General features: G+C 41.7%; 1 protein-coding gene across 1 annotated transcript in view; it reads right to left on the minus strand.

Moving 5' to 3' along the window:
• Nucleotides 1–21,522, minus strand: part of si:ch211-130m23.3 (single-stranded DNA-binding protein 2) — a 57,552-nt gene that overhangs the window by 23,979 nt on the left and 12,051 nt on the right. Inside the window, exons 2-4 of the mRNA XM_031736226.2 lie at nucleotides 10,632–10,704; nucleotides 6,389–6,450; nucleotides 5,986–6,070 (exon numbers count right to left, since the gene is read on the minus strand). Of these exons, the coding sequence (XP_031592086.1) occupies nucleotides 5,986–6,070; nucleotides 6,389–6,450; nucleotides 10,632–10,704 (220 nt within the window). The remainder of the gene's footprint in view (nucleotides 1–5,985; nucleotides 6,071–6,388; nucleotides 6,451–10,631; nucleotides 10,705–21,522) is intronic.

The raw sequence follows: 21,522 nt of genomic DNA on the forward strand, positions 1-21,522 counted from the left end.
TGTAAATGAATAAAGCAGCACAGAGTGTTGTTACATATTTACCAATCTGTTTATTGTGTAGCTTAACAATAATGACACAATATACGTGCTGCTGTCACAGTGCACGCTATGAATGCACTTCTATGCATGAGTGGGAGAGTATGAATGTAAGATCTGACAGCATGAGACAAGGCATTTTTATCAAACGGGGTTGCTCTTGGCACTCCTTCTTGATCTCTTCTTCCCCTAACTGCTGTGTGCCTGCTATCTCCCACAGTGATGCCACACAATGATACCAGGCTCCCTCTGCTATAATACTTGCCTGTAACACTGCTGCCTGGCTACTAGCACATTTTATGTCTACTCAGTCTCCAGTTCATCCATCTGTCACCCTTGCTCATCTTGAAGATCCCATATTGTGAAAATACCTTTTGCCTTTTCTAGCTGTAAAATGTCTCAGCTATGAGCAAAGCAAGCCAAATGAGTCTTTACATGTCAGAGGACAGAAGACCTTCTCCAAAACATTCACAAATGAATAAAGTTAGCATCTATTTAATTTTCTCTCACAGACTGTATAGAAAAGATGGCTGCTGAATTGAAGTTTGTGGAACAAAACAGCCTTCGGCTTCCTCGTACTGTAACATCAGTAAACACCTTCTTGATGAGTTTGTGGTCTCAGTTGCTAGTCTCAAGTCTGAATAAGTACAACATGATATTAGGTTTTGTAAATCATGCCCTTTATACTCAAAAAGGAGGATAAAGCTGGGTGTGCTTTATCATGTGATCGAGTGTCCCTCTGATTCAGTCAGAGCCACTCCTGACTTGTCACTTCTGTTTAAAAAAAAAAACACCCAGATGGTGACGGGATAAATACTCAGATCGAGGCTAATGGGATCTCTTTTATTTATAGTCTGTTCTCTCCCATTTTCTGGGCTCAAATATACATTATTTCAACCCTTTAAAGCCCTTTGAGACATGAAAAATTATATTTTTTGAAAATGGAACACTTTTTGAACACTTTTTGGAACATTTATTTAGAATTTCATTGGTTTGATATTTATTCCTTTTTTTTTGCAATGTATTGCTCAAAAATGTGCAATTCATTTAGGTTATTTTGGGAGAAAAAACTCCCACAAATTGTATGTATCAAATACGATACATTGGGCATTAAGGGGTTAATGCCTCCATTTCACAATATAGACTTTTTCAATGACATATTTCTAAGTTGTTAGAAAAGTGAATGAGAATGAGATAATGACTGAATAGCAGGCGTAGAGACACCGGAGTTGCTGCGCTGCACTTTTGAAATCCTGATTTTATAACTGTAAAGTGAAGTGAAGGACAATAGTAGAGCAGAGAGAGAGAGAATGGCTTTTGTGTCACTCACACTCATTCAGGTCTGTGAGCCACATGGCAGCCGCAGTAGTTCTCCTGCCTTGTTTTGGCCGGGGTTTCTGTGGCAGGGGCAGGAAATGCACAGCAGTTTTCCTGAAAGGGGGGGCTGCAGCAACTCTGTAGCACCTTATTTGGCACAGGGCTCATACCAGGAGTATACGACCTGATCTGATTCTGAGCTCACACTGTGAAACTTACATTAACTTTGTAATAGATGTATAATATGGGACTTTTAGATAATTTAGCCTTGCAGAGATCTTTTGTTATTGTAGTGTTTGCCAATTCAGCAACATTATTGGAGCTCACTCAGATGACCTCTAGTATATCAGAGATCCACCTACTGACATAGACTAGAACATTTTAGCTTAAAGCATACTTTACTTCACAATAAGCACTTTTTAAACAACAAAAAAAAAAACCCACACACAAAAAAACTTGTATTGATCAAGGATAGCGTTTCACCCAGTGGCTTTCTTCAGTTAAAGCACATACTTATCTTAAGACTGCACAGCACAACCAGTACTTCTGTCAAACACTGATAATCTCCTCAAATCAGAAGTCAGGCATCTCCTCCGTGGAGTTCAGTTAAGAGTTCCTCCCAACTCCCCCGAATTTTTCAAAGTCACCAGCACTTCTTGTACCAGTCCGCCTCTTTAACAAAGTCTCTATTCAAGAGCTTGTAAGAATAATCTACTGAGAGAAAGTTATAGTAGTAAGAGTGCCGTGGGAATTATGTAAGTGCTACACACACATTTACAATTTACACACAATTACACACTAATGCACTTAACGCAGTGCATACTTTTTTCTTCTTTTTTTCAGTAAAACAAACATCTTTAAAGACTCCACTTTAATTTACCAAATCATAAATCGCAGAAATGACTTGGGCTTGCAGTGAGTTTTCACCGTGACACAGTGAGATGGTGATTTCATTAGGGTGCAAATGCAGTTTGATAGCACAGCTGTGAAACAGGTGTCAGTTTTCAAACTCGCAACGCTGTCAGGAAAAACCCCTACAATGACACGCACGGGTCTGTGCTGTATATTCTTCAAACACAGAAACGAGTCTGACTTTTGTCTCTAATAGGATCATTTCCGGGCCAGGCATGAGAATTTAAAAATAACTTGTTTATGTGACTCCATGGGCCCTTGCAAATGGAAACCGCTCATTTAGTATTGAGAACACAATTTACAAAGCACTTAACAGAACTGTAAACGGCCTTTCTGATGCCTGAAAAGCTTTGTCTGAGGATGGAAATCAATAACGCTGCATCTCTCTTCACTTTGTTCATCAGCCTTTTCTTTCTTCCATTTTTAACATTAGATTACTGTATTAATGTCCTAGAAGACCATCCCCACGCGCTCAAATCTAGTTATATGATTGGCATCTACATAACAAAACCATATGCATGAATCCCACGCACACGCAAACAAGAGAGAGCACAAATGAAACAGTTTCAATCAGATTCGCACAAAGCCAAATGTATCTACAGTAGGTAGTTCAAACTGGGATAAGCTCGCAAATGAAGTCAAAAGCCTTGTCACAATCCCATCAATTATCAAAGGAGTGGGACACAAAGATGATACCAGCGAGCTCCTATATCTCTCCAGCATTAATTAGGACTTCACTCAGTAATTAGCTATCTGAAAATAATTACCATGAAAATGTCTGATTAAAATCTCCGTCAGTCTCAAAGTCAGGAGACTGAAAGAGAGACACAGGCGTCAAATTAAGGCGTGCTCCTTCTGCCTTCTAACGACGTCCACCACAGTTGTCCTCTCGTTTTGTTTTAATCGAGTGGCAGATATGTGGGTAGTACCTCTGATTGGCTGCGAGATGCAGTGTTGCATTGGAGCAGTTGATTGAAAGTGACCTTGGTCTAATTACAATTGGTCTAATTATAATTCTCTGATTACATCCCTGCAGGAAACGTAAGAATGAGATGCTGCTGGTGGCCTTAGCTAATCACGTTAAGATACATTCTGAATGATTTCTGAATTGAATTGATTCTGATCAGACAAATCGAAAAACAACAACATACTGTTGTGGCTGCTTCCACTACAAATACTTAATTACTCGGTTTTTATGGGTTTTTTTTTTTTTGCTTTTTGTGTTATAAATTATTGACATGAATCGCAAAGTGTTTGTCTCACATTCCTTGTCCAGTCTTTTTCCCTCTTATTTATCTTCATACATCGCCTTGCTTCCATGTTTCTCTCCGCCTGTCTCCTCTCTTTTTTGTTTGTCTCTCAGGCCCGAGGTCGCGGTGCCCTCCAGCTCCCTCCCTGGGAGCCGGGATGACATCATCACATTGCTGCCTCGTCCTCAGAGTGCCTATTCATCACCCCGATCATCATCACCGGCATCAGCAGCATCACCTGCGTACGCACACGGGCACACAAACACGCACCGACTGTACGCAGATAAAAGGGGAAGTGAACCCCCACCCCCACCCCACCCCTCATTCCACAGGACTGCAAGCTTAAAGGAAAAAAGGGAGTAAACCACAGAGCCACACACGTAGGGGGAGAGAGAGAAGATCCTGCTGGGCTAGGCAGAAACCCCTGACCTGTGCACTTCCAACAATACATCTCAATAAACCACTGTAGAGAAATGTGATGAGTCAGACTCCAGGCTCCTGAGGGAAAAACAACAACAACATAAAAAGCAGGAGAAGACCCCAGCGCACACGCAAGCACCTCCAAACTCAAAAAGAGGAGAGCCACACTTCCTCTCACACAGTCACCAGTTAATGTAAAACTTCAGGAGCTCTGGCACTGCTCACTGTATTCCACTCTTTAGTGGTGAAGGCTGGAGCTACCCATGCCTTAATGTGCTGGCACAACAGCAGTGAAGTGGAGCCACATTGAGAAAACACAGCCATAAACAGTGTTTCCACTACACGAGCCTCTGTCTCCCTGCCCAGGCTGCTCTACAGCATAAATGTGCACAACGCAGTATGTGCTGCATTTTAAGGCTGCTGTGGTAGGATACAAGAGGAAGCAGATAGAAACCTTAAGTTACGCACTGAGGTCTCTGCACTCCATCACAAACATCACAACAAGCATTCCATTAAACACCACTTAAGATCAAAGATTCATGATGGGATGAAACCGTTTTGCAAGGCTGTGAAGACAAGTTGCCGCCATATGAGAAACGGAGTGCTCAGTACACGAGTCTCACAATAGATGTGAGAAATAAATGTCAGCTGTCTCAACTTTATGATCTAAATACACCCCTCTCTGTCATTTTTGCCAACAACAACACAACATTAAGAGAGCTATAATGCTACAATCCTTAAATATGGCGAGTAGGAAGCAGGACATGGAGATGCCGCTGCAGTGTTGTAGTTCAGTATATTTTTGGGTGGCAATAAACTGGATCACCACAGCTTCCGGTATTAATAATGTCTCAATCTAGTCTCAATCTACTCAACATGAAGTTTAAAAATTACATGCTATCCATATATGAATTTAATAATGAATAGAATACACGTTACAATCGCAAAGTTAAATTCCACCCATTAAAAAAACAAAAACAATCTGATCTTCAAGGGCATCTCCTTGTGCACCTCTGGGTACTCTTAGCAGCGTGGCTACTCGTGGCTGTTTTTTCTTTTTTTTTGTGCTCGAGCATCTCTGACATCACAGGTTTTAAATTAGCAGAATAGTGTCAGACTGACACGACTCTCATGTCGAGGATCATAGTGATGAGAGCTGGATCTTAGGGGGACTAAACAGCAGTTCTTTTACTGTCCAAAGGTGGCACATGTGGGCAGGAGTGCAGCTAGGAGCAAGCTTGTTGTCGTCTCTTTATTTATTTATTTATTTTAAAGTTGACTGTCCAGCCGGGGTCAGAGTTAAATGTTAGCACCTTTAGCATGCTGCAGCAACTGAGAGTGGACATTCAGTGCAAACCAACTGAAATGAAGCGATATGTGTGGCCTCGGATTTGACTCCCTGCGACTTCTACCTGTTAAAATAAAATCTAGCTTAAGGGGCATCGTTTTGACACAGCAGTGGAAACCCAGCACATAAGACAGATGCACAAGTGGAAGTAGTTAAAACTTGCAGTGAGGGAACTAAAAGCAGAAAACTGTCCAGCTTTCCCCAAGGAGACCACCAAAAAGGTGCGGTGGTCTTACTGAATAAAATATATTAGCTCTAATTTTAAGAATTTTAAGAGCTAAGTGAACACAACACAATAAAATCTGGAAACAATTCAGTTTTCTCCAGTTTCATATCATAAAAGAATATTTTTCTATGCAACTTCTCATCAAATAGCTTTCATCCAGCAGAGATGTGAAGATTTTTACACCATGAGTTAGACTCTGCCTTTCCATCAAAGCGACAATAAAACACAAGCACGACCTGCAACAGACTCGACTGCTGTGCAAAAAAAACGCAGATAAAACGCTATTGTCATTTTTTTAGTAACTTCATAATTTCCTGGTTATGGATATTATATGATTTGATCATCTGTTTATTCAATACTGCACGCTGACATCGGTCTCCTTATAACATGACACCATCCAGCATAGATTTCTGAATTAATCTGAGAGCGCCACTGAGCCAGAAAGAGGAAGAAAAGCTGCTTCAATGCAGACTCACGTAGTCGTGGAAGGCCTTTGCCTCACTGGAGTGTTCACATGTGTCTCTTCTCTCTGGAGCTGCACAGTACAGGTCCCAGAAAACACTACAAAGCATAGAAAGAGAAAATATTATAAAGCCAAACCCTTTGAAATAAAGAAAAGATAGGCCATAACAGAAATGTGGTAATCTGGCATCAAGAAAATAAAGGGGTTTTTTTTTGTTATCAACATTGCAGCAGATGACTTCAAATGCACTATCACAGCATGCAAACAGTTAACTGAGGAAGGGCTGATGAGATAAAGACAAACACAGGAGGAGAGATAATTTTATTCAGTCATGGCAGTGATGGAATGAACAGAAATGGCAATAAAAAGAATGGATCTCGTATCACTTCCCACAAAAAAACCCAAAACCCACTCACCACCACCATGAGTGGAGGAACCCCGGAGGTTCTCCTAATGTGATGTTCTTCTCCCATCGGATCTTGAGACACACACACACACACACAAAGAGAGAGAGAATGAGATCCTTCAGAAACATAGCAAGTATAACAACATGCCTGACATCTGAATTACCTGCTTTATAAGGTTAAAGAGGGTGAGAGGGAATTCTTATAACACACGCCATTAAGTAATTATGTTATGATTCTCGTGGAATCATAAGTGGATAAGTGGGTTTATGTGTGCCTGAAAGCTCTTCTATTCATGAGTACATGAAAGTGTGCATGTGCGTTTGCTTCCTCGGTCAGGAGGTGTGTAGGGTATGAGGTCATAGACATGTACCGGCCTGAGGAGCCCAGCCAGACTATTGTGCGGCCTACAACACACCCTTCAGTCTCCTCCTCACAGCATTATCCATCATTCTGAGTTCATCAACTTTGAGTTTCATTTATTCTGCTCTCTCTAAATTCCTTACTTTCCTTCCTATTAAAAAAAAAAAAAAAAACTGAACACAGACAAGTTTCTAAATAATTCTGACAGCAAAAAATGCCATTCTTGAAGATGGCCATTGAGCACGGTGCAATAAGAGTTTTACTGCATGTGGACTCGACTGGTTCTTAGCGCTTTTCTACTCTATCTGAAGTACTCATAGTACTTTATACAACATACCTCATTCATGCCCGTTCATATACATGCTTTCTATCTAATAATCATAATAATAACACGCATTTACTCTCTGCCCAACCTTCCAACTAGTAGATGACCTGCTCTACCTCCTGAGCTACAGCCACCCCACATGTGTCTCTGCTTTCAGGCATTTATCCTGTAATATTAGGCTCATATTAGGCCAATAAATTTGACCGACTAATCCTTAAAGTCAGGTTTTCAATACAGAGCAAAAAAAAAGTGTTGGCCAATCGACTCTTAATAAGTTTAACGAGGCATCCCTGAGGAAACTTGCTAACAGCAGCGTTTTCTTTCTCAAATCAAGAACCACCATCGCCGCAGAGGAAACATGGAGCAAAAGAGTAAATCAGCCTATGATAAAATTCAGTTTGAGAGTGACAGCAGATGCGAATGAAAAGCACGAGACAAATTACACCGATTTGAATCTGATCACTGAGACAAATTTCGGATATTGTCCGGGCTCATTTACGAGCAAATTAATTTCTCTTTCGGATCTTACCGTTATCTTAAGATGTGATTATTTCAAACAAATTGGTACACAGAGAGAGAGAGAAAAGAGCATTTTAAGGTATTAAGATTTGAATCAAAAATAAAATATCTGAAATGTGAAAACAAGGTGGACAAAAAGCAAGAAATGTTCTTTTCTTCTGGGGCAGCATACCACTCAAATAAGACACCAAAACGAAGTAGTTTCCAGTGGAAGTGATGCTTAAAAAAGCAGTTTATAATAAAGCAACTTCCCAGTTCAGGAGAAGTGCAGATGGGGGTGGGTGGAGGGATAGATAGCTCATTTTCTGCTTTTTAAATAACTATCTAAGAACGAGAAAATCAATTTTTTCTACCTACTGCTGGAAAAACTGCTGTGGATTTTATGTGATAATCTGCTGAAGTTAGAGCTGTGAACTTCACTGGTGCCGAAGAAAGAAAAACACAGCGTCAGTGGGAGGGTTTCAGACGCTGTTCATCTGAAACAGTCGTAGCACCTTGCAGGCTGTCGTCAGCCTTGCAAACAGCTAAAAATGACATCACCGCTGCTGGCGTGCTGTGCATTTTGCTGTCATTTTAGGCTCTCGATTGTCGAGAGGCTCCTCCACGCATTTCAGCGATATACCGACGCAGGAGCACAGGGCTTCCCGGACGGCACAGAGGGAGAGTGCCGCAACAGTAGGAAAAGTGATTGCTTTGTTTTGCAGCGACTTCGAGCGTGCCTCGAGTGTGAGTACAAATGGTTACGGGGATGTCTTGACATCATAGACCAACATGTCGTTTACAATCGCAGCATTCGTCAGAATCAGTGACATCACCCACGTGTAGGACGACTTTGAGCACAGTGTTCATGGATGAACTGTGATTAGCCCCATGTTCGTCTTAATTTTTGATAAGGTTTAGACGAGTAGAACTCAAAGGCTGTGCTGCATAAATGGATCCATGTGAGGACAATCACAGTGGTTCAGGGAAAGCACTAGAGAAACAGTAGTTAGTGGTTGTAACTCCAGCCTTATGACTATGTGTTTACCCCACTAATGGGCTTTTCTATTGATTGTGTGTGGTGACTAGGTTTGAGTTAGGAGCCCACACCTTGGCTCTGGCCCCGTATGCACACACCACACACACACACACACACACACACACACAGAAAGAGCTGTAAAGTGTGAGCAGTAGTGAGACTTCTGCTATCAGACAATGACACAATTGTTTTGTCTGCATCTGACTTCTCAGAGTGACCTCATGTTCATCTTTTTTAATTTCCCTTCATATTATGTTTATTACGAGTAAAAGAAGAAGACTATTGTGCCACCTGCTACAGCAGCAGTGTGAACAAGTGCTAAAATAACAGGAAAAACTGAATCACCGCATGTTCAATCAGACCGTCCTGACCTCAGCTGCAGATCAGACACAGCGACTTTTAGAAGGAATGGCTCGCTTTGAAGTGTTTTGGGAGGGTCAGGAACTGCCCCTGTTTGTTTGGCCCGCATGCTTTTAGTCTAAGTTCGCAGTTCCAGTAAACATTATTGGCAGCCAGCAATTTCCATTTACACACCACGACAAAGAGGGTTTTACTTTCTCGAACTGGCAGAAACGATACAGAAAAAAATCGAGCATGACATTCATCATTTCTCACATTTAATTGGCTGCAGCTTAGACCAAACAAGATTACAGACAGTTCAGGTCAGGACACTATCTAGTGTGCTCTTGTATTTCCAATTCATCTGGAAAGTGTGGAGAAAAAAAAACAAACAACGAATGTGCCCGCATATCCCGTCTTCCTGTGGTCTGCATTCCCAGGAGGTTCTTTCATTTACCTTCCCCATGCTGCAGAAAGATCCCTTCAGCGTGATTGCTGGCAGATGTAGGCAATGTGTGACATGGGCACAGTTTTCTTTTCATCCCTACTCGCGTAAAATTTCAACCTTTTTAATTTGTGCTGTATTTTCTTTAAGGTTTCAGATCTTTTAGTTGTTTTTCTTTGAGACATCAATTTAGTTAGAGAGGTTTGCGTGGTTTCTTTTTGCCACTTCTTCTAAGCTGTCCGTTTGTGATTTGATATTTATATCAAGGTATCCCTTTACGATTTGTGAATTGCCGCCCCGGGCTCTTGCTCCATGAGCATAAGGATGCGCTGTAAACCCATGTGAATGATAACACAGGGCTTTAAAGCCGTACTACAACCCACCCTTCCAGCACCAGTTACACTTTTTTTGCAAAAATGTTTATGCTCTGTGTGTACGTGCACGTGTATGTGTGCATATGTGTGCATGCGGACGGCACAAAAGCGGCTGTGTTTATACTTGTTGCGCTCCCGCCTAATGCATTCCCACACTTGAACATGACACCGCCTATCTTCTTCATCTGCGGAAGAGAGAGCAAGTGATATGGCAGAGAGGAAAGGGTGCCTGAGAGAAACTGAGGTGTAGGTACGTGTGCGCACGTGTGCGAACACACACTAAGAGCGATGAGAATCGGTGCCAGCTGATGATGTAACCTTTTCCACCACCCACACCCCCTTTCCCCCTTTGTTCTCCTCTTCCTCTGGCCGATGTACAACAAGCCTCTAGCTACTGTCTCCTACATTGCAATTTACCGTCATTTACTGCAAAGCACAATCATCAGCTGACCTCCTTTTCACCTCATCACCTTTTCACCTCCGCGGAATTAAAGTGAGGACAAGCGCAGGGAGAGGAGTGGAGAGACAGACGAGAAGGAGAGCAGGAAGATTACAATAAAAACAGAGGAGAACAAGATGGGAAGAGAGGGACAAACACAAAGCTGCCGAGCGGATCAGACAATGATGTCAGTCGGAGACGTCAGCTCCAGCCTAAGCATCATAAGTCTCCCTGCGCGCCGGCTCCAGTCCCACTAAATGCAACACTAATGTTAAAAAGCTTGTTGTCTCAGCACTGCGAGGCCAGGCTAATTCAATTAGCTGCTACACTTGTTCGACATGTTATATGAGGGTCAGACCACCCTTCAGAGTGGACACATAAAGTACATGGCCTGCAGTCCAGCACAAACACATAAAGCATTTTTGTGACTTACCTCCGAGAGAAAGGTCTGTGCTGACTTCTGTGCTCCTACATGCAGCAGGTACTCGTACACATAAAGAGCCAACCTGCGCAAACAAAGAACAACAGCAGGACAAAAGATGAAAATTAGCAGAGGCAAACAGATATGAGGCGAGTAAGCAAGAGACAGTGAAAACAGTCTTAGTTTTACAAGCCGGCAAAAATTAGAGCAACTACTAAGCACTTGCAAATCTCCAAATATTGAAATAAATAACTTTTTCTCTGGGTGTTTAAGATAAATCCATACATAGTGGGAAACTGCACTAAAGACAAACACCTAGGCGTGGATACAATTTGCCAGGCAGCCAGGCAGGACTAGAATCCTATATGAGGAGATGAGTGAAAACTTCAGAGTCTGTTAGAATTCCCATGGGAAACACAAAGACGCACTCTAACTTAGGAGCAATATTCCTGCCCCCAAACTGCCAAACAGACAGGACAACCATTAAAAACATTCGAAATCCACCCAACATATAAGCTAAAACAACACAGTGTTAACAGTAGGCCTGCTGGGACCACACCGAGAAATACCTCACCTCAATGCCTTGGGCTCTCCATAGACTTCCTCCCATGGCTTTGATCACAGTAAGAATTAATTACAGGCTTGATTTGTTAATCAATTCTCCTCCCTGTGAGCCTCTCCTGGTACTAACAGCAACTTAGGAAATGGAGGACGGGGTAATCTACTGGTCTATAAATACAAGGTAAAAATTGATCTACAGGGGATCAACAGCAGATCTCACTGACTCCTAATGGCACTGTGTAGATTTAGAGATTTAGCCATCGTAAGAACACAAAGTAACTCTACAGGGATATGAACATGATCAGTGTATTTAGCCGTATTAGTACAAAAAACTATTCTGTCAGATGTTTGTATACTCAGTGGGCTTGATGTGTGCTGAAACACCAATTTATTAATACAATTGTGTTATGTATGGCTTCAATTAAATGACTAATCTGTTGACTATTTCTCAGTGAATCAGTGTGTTGCTGTCTAATGCATACAGCTGGAAAACTGCCAACATTTCTATCATAATTTTTTAAAGATTATGGGGACATAGTGAAATAGTTCTCCAGACTTTATGAAGGTCTTTCAAAGTTTTTCTTTGGACATTGGTTGCTTTTCCCCTCATTTTAAGTCCAGGCTGCATATCTGGCCAATTTCAGAGACATGTTTTTTGTTTTTTTTGTTCGTTTGTTAAGCCACTTAATATTGACCTATGAATCATCCAAGCATAGAAAGGCGCCTAAACAGTGTGGTGTCTACATATAACAGCAAAAAGCCAGTTTTAAATCTTTGGGCACTTTGTTGCTAGCATTCTGCTGCAAAACCCCCCAAAAACAAACAAGAAAGAAAACACAAAATCTCTCCCATTTCTTTAGTTGAATCTATGACAAATGCCAAAAGACAGAAGATAACACAGTTTGACAGACATGAAATAGTAGTTTGACAGCAAATACTATTTTCTCTAAAAATGTATTTACAGCAGTGCTACCACCACAGAATCATTAGTGATTCCCGACGTGCTATTAGGTGAAAACCTGGTAAATCCAGAGACGATGTGCAGCATCCACAAAAGTTTCTACAGAAACAGTCTTAGTGGGAGGCTGGCCCATAAGAAGCCATTCTTAAGAGCAACAGGGAGAAAAGGCTAAGGTATATCAAATTATACAAGATGTGGACTGAAAATCTGTGGCAGGTCTGATGGAGTGATGAATCCCAACTGGAAAACTTTGGTTCAAATCATCATCAAATTATCGCTGCTAATCATCATGGACAGAAAAACACAGTGGAACACTATCAGCCATAGATTGGCCTCCCCAGAGCACAAACCTCAACTTTATTGAAGCAGTGTGGGATCATCGTGACAGAGAACGGAACAAAAGGGTACGAGGAACCACAGAAGAGCTTTAAATGTCCTTCAAAAAGCCTGGAGAACTATTCCTGAAGTCTACTTAAACAAATGACACCAGAGAGTTCAGACTGTGTTGGAGACTAAAGCTGATTGTACCAACATTTTTCTTTCAAGCTCATTAGAATTGACCACACTCTGTTTTTGCCATATGTACTGTATTTCCATGTGAGTTTACAAGTTTCAATTAATTGTTGGATGAATTGTTTCCCATTTTCCTACCAAACTATAAAGAAATGATGGAGTGGTACAAGACTTTTGCAGAGTACTGTACTGTTGTATATGATGAAAGACGATTCAAACACACATCTGAGAAGCCTTAAACATGATGCATCGTGCGCTTTGACCTGGAGCTTGACGTGTCTATGTACGTTAGTGGGTTCAACTTTCTAAAGGCATGAAGCCATGAACGATGGCCACACTGGGACAGCAGCTGTCCTAGAACACCCCCACCCACTGAAAGGTGCTACCAGCTTGTTGTAGCAGATCCAGACTCTTACATTGAAGTAAAAATAAACTCCCCAGACAGCTCTGTCTGCCTGTCTGAAGATGATGGACTGCACACCTTTCTGCTATGCACACAGGTACTCTGTCTGCGGCCCCCACCTCCTCCGTCCCTCTCCTTTATTTCCATCTTTCTTCATCGCTTTCATCCTTCGTCTACCCTGTTCCCCCCCCCCCCTTCCTCCTCTCCCCCTCACTCTGTGCCTTTTCTGTCTTGGTTTCGTCTTGCACCCTTTTTTATTTTTTATTTTCTACAGAGGCCATGTTTGTTTAACGATGAAAGGACGAGGAGGGAACCTCTTTCCGTCTATCCTTCCCCTCCTATATCCATCTCTTCTTCCCCATGTCCCCTCTCCTCCCCCCGTGGCCGGGCTGTAATGTGTAACCAAAGAGATAGAGACAGAACGTTTCACAGGGACAAGGTTAACAGAACAATGAGAGGCTTGACAAAACTCTTGACACCTCGACAACTGAACATGAATAAAAGATGTGCCCGATGTGTGTGTGTGTGTGTGTTTTTTTTTCCAAGGCGCTGCACAACCCTCGAACATTTCTAGGAACGAACTTGCTCCGTCGTTCTGTTCTGCTTCGTTTTCCTGTCAGCCTGTCGAAATCTGTCACTCCCTCCTGTGAACCCCACCGCCAGCCACTGCAGCATCAGTATAGAACTATTTATTAATACTGACAGATCTCATGTATCTGCAGTGAATACATTCGCAGCGATGATGACAACCTGATGGGCTGCATGAATGAATTTGTTGTGTCAGTGGGAATAAATAAAGAAATGAAAGCTTGTCCTCAGCATGCACCAGCCTGTTTTCAGTCAGCTATCTATTACCACGCTAAATACAGCCTCGCACGGTAGCTGCCTCGGATAAAGACTTAGAGGTTTTAACCTATGATTGATTTCACAGAGGCTCCGAGCTGTGACCTTTGCTCCTAATAGAGAGGTGGGAATCGAAGGAAGTGAGGAAACCCAGGGAAGGTGGATAAAAGAGGGCAGCAGTGGCAAAGGTGATACAGTTTGTTTTTTTTTAAAAGAAGTGAAACCACAGGTACATGGCCTATTACAAGTTTTGGAGAGGTGATGAAAGAAAGGGAAAAATGAAGGAAGACTTGCTTCATTTCTGACCTTAAACATGGGGGTTTAAAGGTGTAAAAGCTTGCAAAATACACCCATAACACCCTCCTCTTCTTAGCACACACCAACAGGTGGAGTTAAAACGTGACTGATAAGTGGAAAGCAACAGAGCAGATATCGGTAGCATTCGATATCTGCCTAACTTTAACTCACAACTACTAATTTCCTCCAAGATGAGTGATGGGCTTTGAAAACACTAAATCCCTTCATGCTGCTGCCTCATTGTTCACTTACCACGTGTTCAACTTGCTCACTTACCACAACCAGCTACGAGGAACTCGGCAGGACGATGGAGCCCAAACACTGAGCGGAGATAACGTTTGAGGATTAGAGGATGGGGGACTGTTCAAGGTTAAGAATCCTCTAAATTTGACACATTAAAATGAAAACATGACAATGGCTCTGCTGTCAAGTTAAATAAACTGTCACTTTAAGTCATATCTGTGGGCAGCAGTGCTCAAATTGAGGCAGCCAATGATTTTCAAAATGCTTCCTGATTCCATATTAGTCCATACATACTGAAGTTTTGAGGCGTTTGCCCTTGCTGACGGACACGCACGTTTCTTTCCATTTCTTACCTGACTACTCTGGCAATTTCTGTTGTAAATATGAAGCACTTTACATTAATCAAAGCTGCAGCTAGAATGATTAGAGTGCTGGGCCCCTCCCGCTTTGTTTCCACTCCATACTGCTCGTAAGCGTGTGCACAAATGCACTTCTGGGCGTGTTTTGTGTCACGGTGGTGGTTCTAGCAGAGAAGGTATAGGCAGAGGATAGGGGTGAACTTTAAGGTCTCCAAGTGACCCATTTATCCTTCAAATTCAAGTGGTTCCGTCTTCTCTGAGTCACATCTAATTAAATTCATATTTCAAGCCGAACCCCATCCCGGCTGCTCTCGCAAAAATCTACAAGACCAGACAGCTGCAGCAAGCTCAGGCAGTCAGAGACCAAGCTTAGCTTAATGAAGGCAGCAGGCAGAAACACTGACCAGTTTCTACGCCGTCTTGTAACAGAGCCGCCGTTGCTGTTACCAGGCTGTCGAACAGAGAGGAGATCAGGGAGAGGAGAGCTATCTCGGAGCTTAACCACAACCTCAGCTTAAAGCGAAGACATGAAGCTTTTTTTTCCCCAGGATCAGCATTTAGGAGACCAACAGATCGCTGCTAATCAATTTACTGCCATGGCGATCAAAGTCTGGCAGAGCTTCAAATCACAACAGGCAATGGTTTCAGTGATTAGGTTTGCCTATTATAGATTAGCTTCAGAATATTTCACCCTTGTTAAAGATGAAATGGAAAAGCGATTATACTTCTGATCTGAATCGACACGTTAAGTGACAGATATCCAGGACTCAATACTGTGCTGACATAGCCTAATTACATATTTGACCAGGAAAATCAAATTAAACATTATATAAGTGAAAAGGGAAGCAATCAAATCCTTACTGCCAGTAAGCAATCGTCATTAATGATTTTTAGCAGTCTGTATTACCAAAATTGCATTATTGGTGCTGGTCGAGTTGTAGTTCCACATTACTTACCTTTACTGTTTTTGTTTAAGGGAGAAATTTGCACAAACGCCACACAGCAGAGATGGCAGCGTTTAGCATCCTCTGAATAAAGTGCTATAAAAGTATCTTCCTGCACAAATTTTATTCAGGTGTGGGCAGTGGCAGGAAATCAGTTTCTCCCTGCAGAAGGTGTTGAATGCAAACTGTGTCCAAAATGGCAGTTGGAGAGTTTTGCAGCAGGAAATATTTGATCAAAAACTCAAAATAGTCAGTGTCTGTGCAGTTTGAATACCAAATCCAAATAGGCAGTCTTGCCCCTTAGCAACCATCGTGGTGACGCCCTCGGGCAGTTACTGCAGGCTCAGAAACCCGGCCAGTATTCAAATAAAGAAATCTCAAAATGAGGCCAGTGTTCGCTTCAGAACCCGGACCTGAGCATTCCTATTCGCTTATGTCCTCATCATCATATTAAGCTACATCCTTGTAAAATCAACAAAGAATCAAGAAATACGAAAGCCACCTCACTTATGATTCAACTACTACAACTACCAAGATAAACCATCATCCTCTAAACACACACGTTGCAAACCGTCAAAGTGTTTGATGCATGCATCCACCCCCCCGCGCCGCCCTCAATCATATGTTGGCTCTCTAAATTGGCACTTAGTCATCAAACCTTTGAGAACCCCTGATTTAAATGGATGGAGAGAGAGGCATAACTGCAATTTCAATCACCGCCACCACATAAAAACTGCATGTACAGAATAATCAAATCTGATAATAACACAAAAAATAACCCCAAATATCCCCCTCCACCCCAAACCCCCACCCACCCCACAGGGCTTTTTCATTCTCATGCACAATGTTTTTACAACACCCACACACTTGTACCGAAACAAAACATGATTGGCCTGGTATTCACCGGCTCAGCTGTTATAAAACAGACGATTGGCTTTTTGGATGTAGCGGTGGATATGTGTCACACTTACATGACTGCCTTCTCTGGCATTACACAATTTTTCCTTAGACTTCTATTCCAAGTTCCTCTGCTTTTAGTTTCAGTTTAGTGACGCTGAATTAAAAAGATTTTGTGCAGATGAAGAGTCACATGATGGGTGAAACACCCCCTTTTTTAAAAAATGCAAGAGTGCAAAGAGGCTGAAGCAGAAATGGCTGCTTCATGGAGAAAGTTGCTAACTGTGGTTTTAGGTTTGGTCAAGCCAGCAAACACAAAGAGAGGCTGGCTTTGTTGAACTTCATCATAGTGTACTCCTATGCCGTCATGCTTCTGGTCACCTGGTAAATATACATCTATTTAATTAAAGTTTTAAATTCACCTGACTTTTTAAAATTTATTTTATAGCAACAAATCACAACAACAGTTGCCCCAAAGCCCTTTATATTGTAAAGATAAAGGCCCTAAAAGCTCCTGAGGTAAATGCCTGAATCTTTAGCACTTCAGTTGCAAATGTGCAACAGTGTTTGAAAGCCAACCACTAACTTCATCTGCTGTTGGTTTGTGTTCGGCAGACAAGCATTTATTTCAACATTTGCAATCACTAATCTGAGCTTTTCTCCCACCACATCATTCTCACTTACTTCCAGCATTTTTTTGTCAGCTTAGCTGCTCCGCATTAAATTTCTATATTTTCTTATACACCCCCAATTCTAAAAATGTTCAGATGCTGTAAGAAATCTAAATAAACACAGAATGCAAATCTCACAAACCCAATTTTATTCACAATTATTATTATTATTATTACATTATTATTATTCAATTATTATACAGAGATATTTTACTTTTTCATGACAAATATTAGCTCATTTTCAAGTTGATAGCATGAACTAAAATGCAGATGGGACGAGGGGAGCAACTACATTTCAAGTAGTACTAAAAAGAAACAGCCGGAGGAACAATTTGCAACTAATTAGGTTAATTGGCAACAGCTCAGCAGCATGATTAGGTATAATAAGGGCATTTCAGACATAACGATGGGCAGACGTTCAGCAACCTCGAAAAAATGATCTCTGAAAATTGTGGAACAATTTCGGAATAATTTTTCTAAAAGTACAATTGTGAAGACTTTGAGTATCTCGTTGTCTACGGAAAAGATTCAGAGAATCTGGAGAAATCTGTGAACAAAGGACAAGGCTGAAAATCAATACTGGATGCTCGTGATCTCTGGGCCCTCGGGCAGAACTGCATTCAAAACAGGTTAAAGCTCTATCATGCAAAGAAGAAGCCATATGTGAGCATGATCCAGAAACGCCCGTGTCCTTTGTGGACTGAAGTTATTTAAAATCGACTGAGGCAAAATGGAAAAACTGTATGGTCTTTTGAAAAACCTGCATCCTCTGAACTAAAGTACAGAGGGACCATCCTGCTTGTTATTGGTGGTCGGATCAAATCCTGCAACTGCAACTTCTCAAGCAACATATGCGCCCATGCACACGTCGTCTTTTCCAGGGAAGCATACTTTAGCAAGTCAATGTTAAAAGAAAGAAAGAAGCAAACTTTTTGAAAGGAGAAATCACGCCCCCCTTCCCGGTCATCATCATCTTCCAATAAGGCAAACACAACCATGATTATTACCTTGGATCTAACAATTAAATAAGCACACCTTTAACGATTAATTCCTGTCACATCGTTAAAACAAATATTTCAGTGTTACCACAGGTTTGGACATATACTGTAGGACTTAATCTGCAATACTCCTACACATTCAGCAGGAAAATTACTTACATTCAGTCTAGCCTTTAGAAAAAAAGAAAAATGACATACAAGTAACTACTGGTTTTCTGCTCAAGCCACACAGAAGATCAAAATTCACTGAAAGTAAATCTTTTAATTGAGGCCTCGGCTTCTCAACCTCGGCTGAACAAGGGTCAAACACTACGTTGCTCTAGGAATGTGGCATTTGCACAACGTACGGAAATATTGTTAAACATTATTATAATTATATAAGTATTTTTGAATGTAGCAACTGGCTGACATGTCTAAAAATAAAAGTGTGTGTGTGTGTGTACGGGTTCGTACTATCCTGGTGGGGACCAAAATCTGACATTTACTATACTGGTGGGGACTTTCTGCACAGTGGGGACCAAAATCCAGGTCCCCTCGGGGTTGAAAGCAATTTTCACACTCAAAATGTGGTTTTAGTGTCAGGGTTACAATTAGGTTATGGTTAGGTTTAGGGTAAGGGTTAGGGTTAGGCATTCATTTTGATGGTTAGGGTTAGGTAAGGGCTAGGGAAAGCATTATGTCAATGGGATGTCCCCACGAGGATAGCAAACCAGACATGTGTGTGTGTGTGTGTGTGTGTGTGTGTGTGTGTGTGTGTGTGTGTGTGTGTGTGTGTGTGTGTGTGTGTGTGTGTGTGTGTATAAACGAGAGAAAATAAAAATTCAGTGCAGTGATTTAACCGTTCCGTCTTTCGAGGAACAGCTGGAGATTAGAGGCTCTCCATGCTGTCAACCAGGGATTAACTTGCAACTTCTCTTATGAATTGGTCAAACACAGGTTGGACACATGTGTTCAGTACAGAGTTGCTCGTGTATTAAAACACAATAAAAAGATGTAAAAAGATCTACATTCATATAGGAACCATATCCCTCTGTCGTTGTCCAGGATGGAGGAAAATTACAGAGAAAAATTAAAGAGGAAGAGAGCGATGGTGGGACAGGAGTATAACAGAGCGAGATGAAAGGTTTTGGTGACAAGCAGAGAGAGAAGAAGAGGGATTAGAGAGACGGAGAGGGAAAAAAAGGATGGAGGTGATGGGTGCTAGCGGATGAGCCCCAAAGATGAATCCTCATGAGATCTGTAAACTTTCATATTCTAATGTTGAGGATTCTCACCGAGCGGTGTCTCAGTTAGTCAAGCACCCTGCTGTGACCTCCTTCTGCAAATTAACACAAAACCTTGCAATGAAAAAAAAAAAAAGTCTACGGAGCTAAAGTAGAAGTGATTCCTACCATTTTTTAAAGAGAAAAAGCAAATGACTACATGCTGTGCTGAAATCATAACATACAGGATGGACTGGAAGCTACACAAGCGTAGCATGTCGTGCTGTATGCGCTGGATTTCATTATATTTTTATAAACGCATTTTAAAGAGTCCTGTGAAGAGGTAATAACAATGGAAAAGTAATCCTATTGAACTAAGTCACAGACAGGAAGTTATACACTGTAATTGTCTCCTGGATATGCTTACCTACACACACACACACACACAACCCCCCCCCGCCCACTAAATTAGCATCTTAAATCTCTGCTGTGTGTTTTCACAGCAAAGAATAATTTTAGCAAATGTGACACAGTGAAGTAGAGCTGTAGTGTCTTTGAAGCGCTTTGCTTTCAAGCGAACGTACACAAAATAAAAAAGCAATGAAAGCAATTAAAAAAAAAATGTTACTCCTCCGAATTCAATATAATAGCAGTAACACCTCACTGTGAATTAGACCTGCAGTAAACTCCAGCTTGGTGAAAGTCGTAATGCATAAATGTGGACAGCCTCATTCTGAGTGCTCTGCTTTCATTTGTGTGATGTTAATTAAAAAAAAAAAAATGCAATCCCATCACTCAGCGCCTTCCAGCTAGTCTCAGTGAGGATCTACTTTAGCAATCCTCTGCAGCTTGACAGCCGAATGTTGAGATTTATTATTATTTTTTTAGACTTTTGCCATGTTACATAATTTTGCAGCATATGTGACTGATGCAATACAGACAGTGACAGCAGTAATCACAAGTATAGAGGCAGGCAGCCTGCATAAAACTGAGCCACTTTACCAATTAGCATCATGCAAATGCTTGATTAGAGACTGGCCATCGTTATGTCAAAGCAGGCTTTAAATATAGGTACAAAACAACCACATGGCTGCTTTCTTATTACCTGACTCACAGAAATTCTGAGGCAGGTACTGAGATCAGCATTTGGGAGTGCTAAAAAAAAGACATAAAAATTTAACAAATCATCACAACATTTGCTGTTTTCTAGTTGGATTTTTTTCTTTTTTTATTAATTATCACCCAGCCACCTAAAACACGCAACGTTTTACACCTTTTTCTTTACATCCTTAAGGCATCCTCAGTGATATCACACCCCAACGCACAGCGCTGGGCCACAATGGCAACACAAATCACAGACACCTGTCTTTGAGTTAGAGGTATGATCGTCAGCGTTATCGTCTCCGTCGCGCCCAGCCTACACTGAATGCTACGCGATCCATCTCTCCAAATCAAGCCTCTGTGAGGCTCTGGCAGCTCGGGCTCCTGACGAATCTGGCGAGGACAGAGAGGGACCCCGCCATAAAAGGGAGCGCGGCGATCAAGCTGCTGCCCCTGCTGAGGACAGCCCTGTGTGTGACAGCCAAACACTTTCCCTGATTAATCAAGCCTAGCAGCGGGGCTTTATGTGCCATTAAGAGCCCTGCTAAATGACTTCACTTCATTCATTAAAGTGGAGCATCCTCTGCGGGTAGAGCAGCTCCGCTCGCCAGACAGACAGACAGACAAGTGAAAGCTTGGAGAGAGATGGTGGTGGGGCAGCGATGAGGGTGGTGGGGGCACAGAGGCAAGATAAACAACGACAAATATAGACCCATTACAATGCTGAATTATTCATCTTATACGCAGAGCTTCAGGAAAACAACAGAGGGAAGAAAAAAAAAAACAAGAGTCCAAACAACCATGGGGCTTATGGAGTCTTTATACACTAAAGAATATCATTAACACGGGACTACTTATGCACACACCTTGTCTGGGAAAGGTACCACACTGGGATCACGGCCAAATCACT

This window comes from Oreochromis aureus, linkage group 12, assembly GCF_013358895.1.
Source record: "Oreochromis aureus strain Israel breed Guangdong linkage group 12, ZZ_aureus, whole genome shotgun sequence".
Lineage (NCBI taxonomy): Eukaryota > Metazoa > Chordata > Actinopteri > Cichliformes > Cichlidae > Oreochromis > Oreochromis aureus.